The sequence below is a fragment of the Mchenga conophoros genome, linkage group LG10 (genome assembly GCF_057382185.1).
Source record: "Mchenga conophoros isolate Kocher_MC1m ecotype Shallow Benthic linkage group LG10, M_conophoros_male_GT1.1, whole genome shotgun sequence".
Classification (NCBI taxonomy): Eukaryota; Metazoa; Chordata; class Actinopteri; order Cichliformes; family Cichlidae; genus Mchenga; species Mchenga conophoros.
In genome coordinates, this window is record NC_140535.1 from 28,453,526 (window position 1) to 28,467,463 (window position 13,938).

Here is a 13,938-nt window from a genome sequence, read left to right on the forward strand (position 1 = left end):
AAGCTGGACTGAAAGACAGCACAGAGGCACTAATCATGGCAGCACAAGAACAAGCTCTGAGTACAAGATCCATAGAGGCTGGGGTCTATCACACCAGGCAAGACCCCAGGTGCAGGCTGTGTAAAGATGCCCCAGAGACAATCCAGCACATAACAGCAGGGTGCAAGATGCTAGCAGGCAAGGCATACATGGAACGCCATAACCAAGTGGCCGGCATAGTGTACAGGAACATCTGTGCCGAGTATAACCTAGAAGTCCCGAGGTCAAAATGGGAGATGCCCCCAAGGGTGGTGGAGAATGACCGAGCTAAGATTCTGTGGGACTTCCAGATACAGACGGACAAAATGGTGGTGGCTAACCAACCGGACATAGTGGTGGTAGACAAACAGAAGAAGACGGCCGTAGTGATCGATGTAGCGGTTCCCAATGACAGCAATATCAGGAAGAAGGAACACGAGAAGCTGGAGAAATACCAAGGGCTCAGAGAAGAGCTCGAGAGGATGTGGAGGGTGAAGGTAACGGTGGTCCCCGTGGTAATCGGAGCACTAGGTGCGGTGACTCCCAAGCTAGGCGAGTGGCTCCAGCAGATCCCGGGAATAACATCGGAGATCTCTGTCCAGAAGAGCGCAGTCCTGGGAACAGCTAAGATACTGCGCAGGACCCTCAAGCTCCCAGGCCTCTGGTAGAGGACCCGAGCTTGAAGGATAAACCGCCCGCAGGGGCGTGCTGGGTGTTTTATATATATACACACACACACACACATATATATATACACACACACACACACACACACACACACATATATATATACACACACACACACACATATATATATACACACACACACACACACATATATATACACACACACACACACATATATATACACACACACACACACATATATATACACACACACACACACACACATATATATACACACACACACACACACACACATATATATATATACACACACACACACACATATATATATATACACACACACACACACATATATATATATATATATATATATATATATATATATATATATATACACACACACACACACACACACACACACACACACATATATATATATATATATATATATATATATATATATATATATGTGTGTGTGTGTGTGTGTGTGTGTGTGTGTATATATATATATATATATGTATTACTGCATTTTTTATGATGATGACGATGATGATAATGTTAGGCAAGAAGCTTAAAGTGAAGACTTATTGTGTCCAGACAAGTACCACTGAGGATTCAATCAGCTCCGCCACTCTGTCATCCAAATGCCCCAAGACAGTCTGAAGGACCCTTTGCCTAAAAAAAGACACTCTCAGAATACCTGGAAACTAGACTGAGAAATTCCACCTGATCCTGCTTTAGCCCCCTTGAGCAATGCTCACTATTCAGCCAGTAAGAGCTCACCAAACACACATACACACACACACACACAGACGACCTAATTTAACATCACACTCTGGAGCAAACAAATGTCTGCAGCCTCTGTATCTTCTCCCTCCTTTTGACTTAATGGTGAGCACTGTGCGTGTGTGTGTGCACACATGCATGTATGTGTCGCTCACCACATGTTTGTGTGCATGTGAGTGTGCGCGCGTGCTTGATTTGCATGTGTGTTTATGTGCATTCTACAGTATCATTTGAATTTCCAGGAGAGCAAATTAATTGGCAGCCTTTTGCAATAATTGACTTTTACCACACACACACACACACACACACACACACACACACACACACACACACACACACACACCTCTCTCTTAGACACATACACACATGCTGCTCGCTGACAACAAAGCTGCTGGGAGGAGGGAGGGATGATGAAGCGAATCCAAAATTCAATCGACTGTGTTCTTGTTTTGAGCAGAAGGCACACAGTGTACTGTACTGTGAGAGGCCATAAAACTCTCACTCTCAACCAAAAAAAAGAAAAGAAGAAAAAAAACAGCCTTTGGTAGACACAGACATTTCAGCAATCACTTACCATCAAAACACTTTGTCTCGCATACAAAAATAAGACTTGGCATCAGAGCGGAATACCAAATCAGGCCCATTAAGGGAGCACAGGGGCACTCGCTACTTAGCAACCAAAAGGATTTAAAGCTGCAATATCCCTGTAATAAAAGGAATAAGATCAAGTCCTCATGTTTTTTCTTCCTGTCTGAAAATAGAGAGGGCTGAAAAGTCAACTTTTAACTTTTTGTCCAACTTTTTTGAATGACGGTCTTTAGGAGTAACCTATACCAGAGCTCTCTGAAGTAACATAATCATTATATTATGGGCTAATACGCTGCAACTGCTTCTTCACTGGTGGTTATTTGTGAGGACACATGAAAACAAATCTGCACAGTACCACTTTACCTTAAGCAAGTATTGTAATTTCAACAACTGCGCGTAATTGACTCAAAACCATCTTCTTGCTTTACTTACAGTTATGAGTTTTTCAAACATTTGCATCACTGTATATAACTGTAAAATGATAGGCAGTTTGAAAAGATATTCATATTTAACTTGTTAGACAAATTACTATTGAGACTTCTTTGGCAGAAAAAACAGCTGTCAAAAGAAGACTGGCAGCCTTTTCCAGTTGCAAATCTGTTTTTACAGTTCTGCTATACAGTTCTGCCAGAATGACAAAATTGGAAGAGAGCTATTTTTTCTGTGGGAAGTTTTTTTTTTTTTTTGAATGAGTGAAGAGTAAAATAGAAAAACTGAAAAAAATATTTTGCAAGTCTAAATATCTAAAGTTGAAATAGCAGCGTAAAAGTTTTGGACTGAACAAACAACACAAGTTATTCTATGCAAAAAAACTAACTAGAGGATTAACATGAGGACAGAATTTCATATCATCAAGTCTGATGCAAAAATGCTCCACATGCCTACATACCACCTATGTTTATACCAGAGCATTAATTATATTGCTTTGCAATATAATTTCCAGCTCTGTTGGAAAACATATCATAATACAAAACATATTATTAGACAGTGAGACACTCATGGAAGTAAGCGATACGGGTAATACCCTGTCAATTGCTTCCAGGAAGACAGCTACAGGTGTCAGGTAAAGCCACGCTGACTAAAATGACATTTAAGGCACTGGCTATTGACTTTAAGGGAGGTTCCAGACACAGAGCTGCCAACCGGCCATATTGTCAGAAAAGATCATCTCTTACTCTGTTCAGCCAGGCTATTTTTATGATTTATTTCTTTAAACCACTGCCTTTCCAAGAAGCCCAGAGCACAGGTACACCGAGTTCTCACTAAGGATCGCAGCTGCACAGACCAACACGTTTTTAATGAAGCCACATTTGCTCGTGACAGTGGTCTAACAAGTTCTCCTTTCACATACTCCCCTCCCCTGCCCCTGGAAGGGAAATAAAAATACTGACAGCAGCGCCTGATGCTATAGTATTCCAAGTAGACCCCTGTGCTGTGTCACCTTCTGCCTGTCCCCCATGTGCCCTCTCATGTAATATAACCCAGCTGAGATTTCCCCAGCTGCATAATCCCAGTCGTGCTCGGAACAGTAAATCAACAGGTTGGGGGAAGTATTGCAAGAATTGCAGGGGAAGTTTTAAGTTGCACAGGAGTAATGTTATGGCACTACAAAATAAGCTACTGCTGTTTGCTTTGTTTGTCATCTTGTGTTAACCCACCCGAGAAAACAATGTGTGTGTGCATGCATTTGTGTGTGTGCATGCAGGACAGAACATCAGCTGTGGTAAAAGAAAAATGTACATGCAAAAAGCTCGACACTTTGGGTCATACTTTTGTTTTTTTCCTGAACTACTTCTTTTCCTGCTACTTGCTTTTAATAGCACTTCCCCCCCTGCCACCCCTCCCTCCCTTGTGTCTCCTGTCTCTCTTCTCACTCATGCATACACACACAGTCAGACACATACACATTTAGGAATTTTTGGCCTGGAAGGCAGTCAAGTTTCATTAATTTCTGGGTTTGGGTACAGTACAGTGTGTTCCTGGACTCACATCTGCGAGCGATCATAAATGCTGGAATGCTGGCAGAACATCCAGACCTGCCGGCACAAATATGTCGTCATCACTCTGAGGGAAGAACCGGCACAAAGCCAAAACAGCCGACCAGTTGACTGCCAAACAACCAAACGCCACGGAGATAGAAACACAGACAAAGAGCAATGGGAAAGCAGCCCTCCCGCCTCGCCACATTCATATCCAAATTCTTTGCATTTTTCCTCACCTAAATGTTCTAGACATTTACGTGGGCATCTTACTCCCACACTCAGATTGGGATCGGCTTGGAACAAAGCTTTCAATTTAAGGGAGGCAACTTAAACAGCTGGTCAAGCACAACAGGAAAACTAGTGTTTTGAATAACTCTGCCAGATTTTTCTGCAATGTTAATGCGTACTGTCCTAATCCAATGAGTTGCAGAGCAAGGTATTTAAAACAGACATTTACATCGTTATTCTTTCATCGATTACTTCTGTTTAAAAAAAAAAAAAGAAGTAGTCAAGCATCTGAATAATGCGGTAAATATATACTTTTTCCAGTTTCATGCAACATCATTCCATTACCACTTGGGCAGCTTCATCATGTGATATCGTCAATTTCTCCACACATTGGCTTTATGTGATAAACACAACACACTGGTTTTGTTTTTCTGCACGCAACCCTAAAAGATCAACCAACAAAAGATAAATTCCCTTCAGGCTGGTTAGAAACACATCTCTAAACAGTAAACCTCACACGGGAAATAACACTGTACTGGCTGTACAGGCTGACTAATGCACAAGCCAAACACAAGCATACCAAACTGATGAGGCCAGTGTGAAACACCACACAATGAGAACACATGACCCCAAAATGCCAAGAGATTATCATGTAAAGTTATGTTTCCATCAATAATGTGATGCTCTGAGATAATATGTGTTTGTGGGTAAGCTGTAATTAAGCTCGAGAGCATGATGGGTAAACACCAGCTGTATCAGAACTAGTTTGCTCCATATAAAAAGTTCATTATTTCGTGCTCGTTATTTTGTAGTACTGCAAGAACTCTTACAATCTTGCACAAAGGGCAAACACCAAATACTGTGCTGGTTCATCTCCACAAAGTTTTTGACAGCATGTCAGAAACTAAGTGCATATTGAGATATTGAATTCACACTAAAACAAAATACTGTCAAGTGTTTTTAATATCATCATTTTGTGCTTAGGTTTCAAAAGTTTCCACTGTTTAAGTAATAAACATCTGTTCCAGTTATAAGAACTAAAACAATATTTATTTTAGTAAGATTATTTGTTGAATGTTCTAATGATTTTTATAAGAATAAATTAAATCACCAAACTTCTCAGCATATCACTTTTGAAGAAGATAGAAGAGTTTCCTGAATTTGTGCCACTCTCAGTTATGTTAAAAAAGTTATTTCCCCCGTCTTTATAATTAGTGAATGGAGACATTTAAGTGGTTGCTCAAACTGGATTCACCACAGCAACTGGTAAACAACTAAAATAACTGACTCAACTAAACTCCACTGGGAAATCGAGTTCTGCCTGTTCATCTAATGAGCTAACATGAAGAAACACTAGAAATGTTAGCCATGACTCAAACTCTATAGTTCCATTACACTTGCTATTTTCAGTAAATAAATTCTGTGTCCAGATGGTGTACTCATAACAGTCATAACTCATAACAGTCAAAAACAACTGAGTGGTGTCAAAAACAAGACTCAGTTGTTTTTATTTTGGCTACATAAGGGAAGATACTAATTCCAGATAGCTAGCTAACAGTGATACATGTTTTTTCAGGCATTGTGTGGTGCTACTGTTTGATGTTGGTTAGTATTAAATTGTCATCTTTAACACAGAAGCCTTTAAAATGTGTAGTCGGAGGCTGGACAAGTTGTAAATATTTATATAAAGCAGCAGCTGGCGTGTCAATCACAGCCAAATGCAATTATCCCATTTCCAATAAGTGCACAACATACTGTGTTTGATTGGAGACACTGCTCTGTTGGAAGATAACTAGTAAATACATAGTGTACGCTATGTAGTTCTCTTCTATGAAGTACCATAATAGATTCAAGTTGAGAAATGGCGAAACAAATTTAACCTGAAAGACCTCCATTTTCTGTTAACAAAAAGACTACATACTGTATCATAATCATGGATAAACATTGATTTAAAGGAAACAGACAGAGGTAACAGGCACTTACAAGAAGTAAACATGCAGCGTGGTTTTCCTGATTCTCTTACTAGCAAGAAACATATTACTGATACCATCTCTCCATTCATACATCTTCACATTGTGCCCTTTAGCAAAACACTTTACAGTACGATGTGCATCAAGTCTTTCTTCCCCTCTCTCTCTCATACACATACTCGGCCGGCTAATCCAGGAGCTCTCTACTATGTACACATAACATAAAGTGAAGATTAAGTCTCTTAAGCTATAAAGGCAGTGAGATGAAAAGTTGGTGGTAACAGAGATGGCAATATGGGTGCTCAGGAAGAGTCTTTTTGGTAATCTTATTATACCGCAATCTCACTTGGAAAACAAACTGTGAATCATATCAGTCTGGTCTGGTCTTGGTTGGTGTGTGACAATACTCACACATGCACATGCGCACACAACTGGGTGCTGTCTGAAAGCCAGACTATTTTTGACATGGTTGAAACAATGCAATGCATTTTCACTGTCTTGTTTTTTTGTTTTTTTGAGGGGTAATTAGTAGAAACTATACCATTTTTAAATGGGCTTACCTGTTTAAAGAAACTGCTGTGCATCACTGTATTGCATTTTCTCCACTACTACTGATGCTGATACTTTTTTTTAATGTAACATAATTTACAAGAAATACATAAATCAAATGTAAAAGCTAATTACTTTAACTGTGTAGTAAAATCAACCAGTTATCAATGAAAAAAAAGTAAACTGAATGTATTAAAAATAAAGAAAAATAATTTTAATCTTAAAAGTGGAACAATCACTGAAACCAGAAATGGGCAGCTGATGAATGAAATGCTGAATCTGCTTTTGACTAATTGCACATTTTCGTTAATGGGACACAGTAGATTTGGATATATGTGAGTAAATGTAGGTTAAATAAGTAAACCTTTGTTCGGTATTTGGTTTTTTAAGAGACCACTGAGACTGAGTCCAAGAATCTCAGGCTCAATGGGGGGGGACTGGGGGCAGCATATGAGATGACAGATTTAATACATTGATGGTCTATTGATGAACTAATTTACTGCAAAAGTTCAGCAGTACTTTTAAGTTGAGGCATTGATACTATAAAAGGTGCTGCTACAATTTCATGAACAATAACATTATGGTCCTTTAAATGCGCCCAAAAGTGGCTGAGTCAGAGTTCCCCACCCTGTTCAAGCCTCCATCTGCAGGCCTTGGCTCAGCAAAGGCTGTCAAACAGTAAACGTCAGGCCGAGATTAGAAAAAAGGAAAAAAAAGAAAAGAAAACAACAACGTGGAACGGACTGAGACAGAACAAGACGAGAAGAAAAAAATAAATAGCTGGCACAAGGTAGACTGTACATACTGTACCCTCAGTGGTGGCAGGCAGCCCAGACTGGCGAGCTGCCAAGTCCTCCGTACAACAAGCACAGAGACAGACAGACGGGCAGATAGACAGGCAGAGAGTGAGAGACAGAGTGGAAAGCAGAGGGGAGGGAGGAGGCGGCAGCAGCAGCAGCAATGTCTGAAATGCTCCACATCCACGACACGCTGTGCATCCCAAAAAGCCTCTCCACTCTCTTGCTTCATCTCCCTGATATTCTGCCTTTTATGAAGCGAGCTGAAGGATGATGGCGGCAGCGGTGGAGGAGGAAGGGTGGAGGGGCTGAGGTTAAGGGTTTTGGGACTTTGTAAAGTGTCATCATTACAGAGAAACACGACCAAAAAAAAAAGAATCCAGACGTGGTGTCAGACCGAGAAAAAGCCTTGAAAGTCAAACGGTGGAGGCGGAGGTGTAGGAGAAAAAAAAGAAACTGAAAAAGTGCAAAAAATAAAAAAAGACAACAAAAACTATCAAAGAAGCTTTGCCTCAGCGCTGTCTCTTCCCTAACCGTCGCCCGTCTCGACAGAAGCGCTCGTCTTGCCTTTTACGCCAGACCAAAGCGGCTATGAATCAACACTGATGTGTGTAACAGTACAGGTTGATGTCGTGCGTCAAGGCTGCCTCGCATGGAAAGAGGAAAAAAGAGAAAGAAAGAAGAAGAAAAAAAGTTTGTGCACTTGCTGCCACAGTTGCTAAAAATACACTGCCCATATCTTCCGCTCAGTTGCCATTTTCAAGGTGGAGTGTGTGGTTCTTCCTAGAGTTTTCAGTCATCTCTCTCGCTCTTTTTTTCCATTTGATCTCCTATCAGCAGAGTTTTCACCTCATGATAATGGGTACAAATTGTGAGTTTTTATTAACCTGTTGATAAAACCGCTTTCTGTTGGAAATCTATTCAAATATTACTTCAGCGTCTACAAAACAACCCGTTAGAAGACTTTATTTATACTCTGCTACTTTCTTCTAATTAAGAAAAAGATTCCTTTTTAAACAAGAGGCCCTGCTTTATTCAGGAAGTAATTATGATCATAAAATTTCAAACACACATCTATCTCTCACTCTTTTTCTCCGTTTCTGTCAGCGTGGTTGTTAGTGATAAAGGTGGCGCTAAGTAGAAAATTCAGCGTGTCCCATTATAAACAGAGTTCTGGACAAATGGCTCCATCCTTGGGCCAACATTAACACAAATTTGGGGTTTTGTGTATGTGTGCAGGAGGTGTTGCCTCATGAGGTTCCATGGCTTTTATGGTGTCTCAATAAACCATCTGCACTTAGGGCCTTAGCAGTGGGGAACTCTTTGCCGCCTATAAAAGACGGTTCATTCCATTAAAGCAGTAGGCTCAGAGCACCCAGACTGCTAGGGTGTGGGTGTGTGTGTGTATGTGTGCAAGTGGGTGGGTGTAATAGTGTCAGACTCCACCAATCAATGTGTCCACTGTTCTGACTTGTACTACCTTTCAGACCTCTAATGTCACAGAGGTGTAGGATGACAGGATGATGATGTGCAGGCACCTCTTGGGTTAAGTTTCCCAGAGCTGCTCAGCTTGAAGAGTCATTTAATCCACAAATCACTGCAACTAGGTTATGCTCCACATTCACATGTTCAATATAGAATATTTATAGTAGGACAAAGCAAATGTAAGTCAACTTTTCCCTCTATTCCAATTTCAGGCAGCAGCAACTTCAGTACTGGAGTCTATTGTAAATGCTTAAATGTAAAAATCAGCTTGCAACAAATATATTCTGCACAGTGCATTTATGGTCTATAGTGACAAATCAGTCTTTGTATCTGTTAACAGATGCTAGCATGATTATGACAACTTAAGAGTATGAAGTTTAAAGCTAAAATGCATGTTTAGCCCATTAGGTCATATGTATTTTTGTATCACTGATCATACTGAAAGCCTGTTACAGTGTATTTGGATTCTATTAGTCCTAATTAACTATCACTAACTATAATAACTACAACACCACCTACTTTCAGGAACATAAAACAGTTTTATGAGTTAACTCCAAGGCTCTAACTACTATGTATGACAGTGAGGTGGTGTCACTGGGAGAAATACATAATAAAGGAAGTAAATGCAGAGGAGGGGGGGGGGGGGGGAGCCAAACTAACTAACTACGTTTAGTCACATGTCAAGCTTGTGGTTCCTAAATATTTGTCCTCTAACCTTTCTTACAGTATTGTTCTGGTATTTTTTACTACTGATTTGGTGACGTCTGTAGCGGATGAAAGTACCTCAGGTCAAAAAATTATGGAGCAGCAAAACAAACTACTGTCATTTTATTAAAGAAGTCAGACACTAATTGGCCTTTTTCTATCACCCTGTGAGCAACTGCGATCTGATTTAATGCTGCACATGGCACGAGTCTGCAAACAGCAGGGCACAGTCAGAGGAGTTGGTTACCTCGTTGAGAAGTTGGTGGAGTACAGCCTGTCGCCTGCAGCTCCTTATCTAACGGCTCGCTGTGGCTGCTCATTCTTGTTCTATTACTTAGCAGCTTTTGATGCACCGAAAATGGTGAAAATGATCATTGTCTCGTTTTGTTTGTAGCGGTAAGTGCCAAGGTGACTGACAAGTTGCACTTTCTGTGCGTACTTAAAAACCCCAACTCATTTCAGAGCTTTTAACCTGGAAATACTTCACATGAATTAACATGGCATGCTTCATCAGCAGGTGATACACTTTACCAACATTTTGCTACCTTACTCAGTCACAATGACTAAATAATTTTCCCTTTTGAGCAGCTTATCCAAAATTTATTTGACAGAGATTTTGACTCCTCATCTTAACACCATTGTATTGCCAAGTCAACTACTTTTTTTACACACATATTACATAATTACATTCATTATGCAAAATATATTTCAATGAATTAAAGAATACTCTGGTTTCTATGAAAGGCATCACCAGATATATTAAAAATGTATAATTTTCAATGCATGGATCCAAACATATGAGACATTTCAGGCCCAGGCTCCGTGGGTTATCAGTGGGGTTCCAAATGACTACTTTTCACTTAATTTGGAGTCATAGTTTGAATTTTTGGACAGCAGTAAAATCTGCCAGTAGCGCTTTTCTGTACAAAGTGGCAGCAATGAATGCTCTTTTCTTTAAAGACTGTTACTGCTAGCTCAACAGTGATCACAGCGAGGGGTTGTGGTTTTGGGGTTAGTTTGATTTCCTTACCTGAATGAGACAGCAAATGCATTCGTAGACGGAGGCTGTCCAGGAAGCTCTTCCCACACAGCTCACAGCTGTAGGTCTTCATTCCACTGTGCATCTTTCTGTTGACAAAGAGCAAAAAGAAATATTTTACCATCTTTCAGTGAGACCAGCCAGCGCTTAATGTACCACCGATAGACGTTTGTGTCTCTAACAAAGCGGCTTTTTACAGCTCATAACTAAAAACTTCCAGAACAGAGAAAGTTTGGCCTTGTGCATTTTGAGAGAATATGTCACACTCCATCAGTCTTAACATCAGCACAAAACAGTAACCATGAGTGTAACAAGTCATCCATCTACCACACATATTATCTGCAGGGACCAGTAGACCATGACTTGCCGCTGTAAATCACAAGGTGCTATTCAAGCAGAGGCGGCATTATCAGCTACCTACATCTAGAGCGCTGCAGAGGGATACGATGCTGTAAAGTGAAATAGACTAAAATAAATAGTGAAACAGAAACATGCAAAACCTCTACTTACTGTTACGAACCATTTATGGAACAGTTTTTGATGACTGCTCTCAGAGCTATGAGCTGTTGCGTAGCTTGAAGCCAAATCAGATTTGCAATAAATTGTCTATTTCCAAATGGACAGTCATTAAGCTGTAACGTAGTTTAAGCACACAAGGTCAGACAAGACTAAGGGTCAATATTTGATTATGAAGTAAAGGCCTTGAAGGTTAGCTAAGTAAATAACATCTGACAACAGAAAAGTCTAGTCTTACGGCTCTCTCTGCTCCTCAAATCCTCAAAGACCCCACGGCTCAGTACAAAGCATATTATTCTTGAGAGATATCTGAAAGTGCTCTAAAGCAATTAAAGTGACACGAATTGCCAAACAACTGCCACAGTGCCTTAAGCATCTTGAGAACTTCAAATACCTCGCCTTGAGAGAGGTACACAAAGCCACAGACACACCCATGATTGTAATCATCGTCAAGTTTGTGCCGTTTCTGATTTGGCACGTTTAGTCTTCTACAACTGTTGCTCTTTCATACAACACAGCTCCAAAAATGAAGCATTACTTTTTTGATGGTAATACTAGATTGTGGGGGAGAAAAAAGAAGTGACAGGTTGTGAAAAAGCCTTTAGCTGAAAAAAAAAAATCATACCAAAAAAAAGTGCACAGGAAAAAGACATGATTCTATACTCAGGTGAGTGTATGCTTCAAGCAGGCAAAAAAAGACAACATCAAATACAGCTCACGCTCTCCACTGACTAGTCAGGTGGCAAAAAGTGATCAGCCAAGTGCATTCTTGGGGAAACAATGCCCTTGATGAGAGTTCTGCTCAACTTGGGTGAGATGACAGCCATCCATCTTAGCGGCTCAACAAAGCTACAGAGGAGGAGGTGGTGCCACTTTCCCAAAACATGACTGATTGATGTCAGATGTCGAATGCAAATTGATTTACAGCTCTCTTTTGTGCCTCGAGAGGGAAAGGAAGAGACAAAGCGAGGATTGAGACCAGGACAGACAGAAAGAGATTATAGCGTATGCTATGGCAATGGCTTTGGGAGTTATTAAGTCTATCAAGTCTAGTATGACTTCACTTACAATTAATTGCTGCAAAATATCCCCCAAACCTGACACGAGCAGGGTAAAAACCAGAGAAGTATGAAATTAAAGAGAGGTTAGAAGTTGTGAAGAGACCCTGGAAATCAAGGGCAGAATGACAGCCCTTTGGCATGCAGTCAGCAATTAAAAGGTCCTCTAAATGCTAACTGCCCCCAAAAGGGAAGAGGACACTTAAAAACAACAAAATAGGAGAAACAAAGTGTCATAGAGTGTTACATATCGTTAAAGGGCAATAACGCTCCAGATACCGATGTTATATTTAGCAGCTGCACATCATAAGAGTAGCATAAAACAAACATCTTAATCTAATTTGAAAAACTTGGCAAACAGGCATGACAACATGGCATCAAAATGACATCAGGATGTTGTTTTGTTGCACAAATATTTGAAAAACTCTAAAGCAATTGCTCAAACTCCAAATTGCTCAAGTGCAGTAGAGCTGCATTGTATTCAGTTCTATTGAGGCAACCGCCAATGGACAAACTGTCAACTCTTTTTCTCCGCTTCTATAATAGAGTTCCTCTGTGACTGGTTTCAAAACAGTAACCCTTAAAAATGACCTTTTCTTTTACTCGAGGGCATCAAAGACTAGCGTTTATTCCTATTGTTTTAGAAATATTAAAAACAAAATTTACAATTTTAAAAACTGAAAAAAATATTTGACAAAAGACCAACTGGAAAAAGCTATGGAAAAGGGTTTTTCTTTCCTGTAAGAGTCATATGCGATGTACTCACACGCTCTCAATGAGATAAGGAGAAAACACGTACGTGGTAAGCCACAACATACACAGAGGACAAAGCCTTTCAAAGGCCTTTTGTGTCCCTCCTCAATCTGGCCATTGTGCCCCCCAGACAGAGCACTGAAACGGTATGGATGGACTTATTAAGGGCACTCAAAGCGGAACCAATGCCATGTATTTTCACCGTAAATGTAGCATTGATGAGCAAAGGGTGGTGTGCACGTCTGTAGCTGGGGCTGTGTTAACTTTAACTGCAATGGCTAGCACTACCTACTGAAAAAGCACATTACTTGATGTTCAACAGAATGGCAACAGCACCTGTTAAAGTGATTCTGTGTGTTAAAGGGAAGGGTTGGGAATTTTAGAAGACCGCCTTTTTAAAAACGCATTTCTTTTGGCAAAAACTGCAGATTCTCTACAGGCCACTTGAGGCTAACTGAAATGTTTAAAGGCCCAACTAGACAGCAGATAAAAGAATATTTACAGGCTCGAAAAATTATTTTGTCCTATTTCTCTCTTTATTACAGTTTGCATGGTGGATGATTTTTTTAGAACTCCCTTTATTAAGGCTTAAGTGTAGAGACATGAACACTGACAGGTGAATGGCAACACAGGAAGCTGTAGCTGACAGCTGTCTGCTAGCCGTCTGCTTCTTGTTCTCTAAACCGTCTAACGGAACTGGACCTCTCGGCCATGTTTTGGTGTATTAGCAGTTATGTAAGACACAGTGTAGCTTAATCTGGTTGATTGTGCTAGCTGCTGGTCTGAATCTGTGCTCCAGTTTTGGTCAGTGAAATA

At 40.3% G+C, this 13,938-nt stretch overlaps 1 protein-coding gene across 1 annotated transcript in view; it reads right to left on the bottom strand.

Annotated features, from left to right (window-relative positions):
• The window catches only part of zbtb16a (zinc finger and BTB domain containing 16a), a 140,952-nt gene that overhangs the window by 70,468 nt on the left and 56,546 nt on the right, over positions 1-13,938 (bottom strand). The window contains exon 3 of the mRNA XM_085289714.1: positions 10,787-10,884. Within this exon, the coding sequence (XP_085145840.1) occupies positions 10,787-10,884 (98 nt within the window). The remainder of the gene's footprint in view (positions 1-10,786; positions 10,885-13,938) is intronic.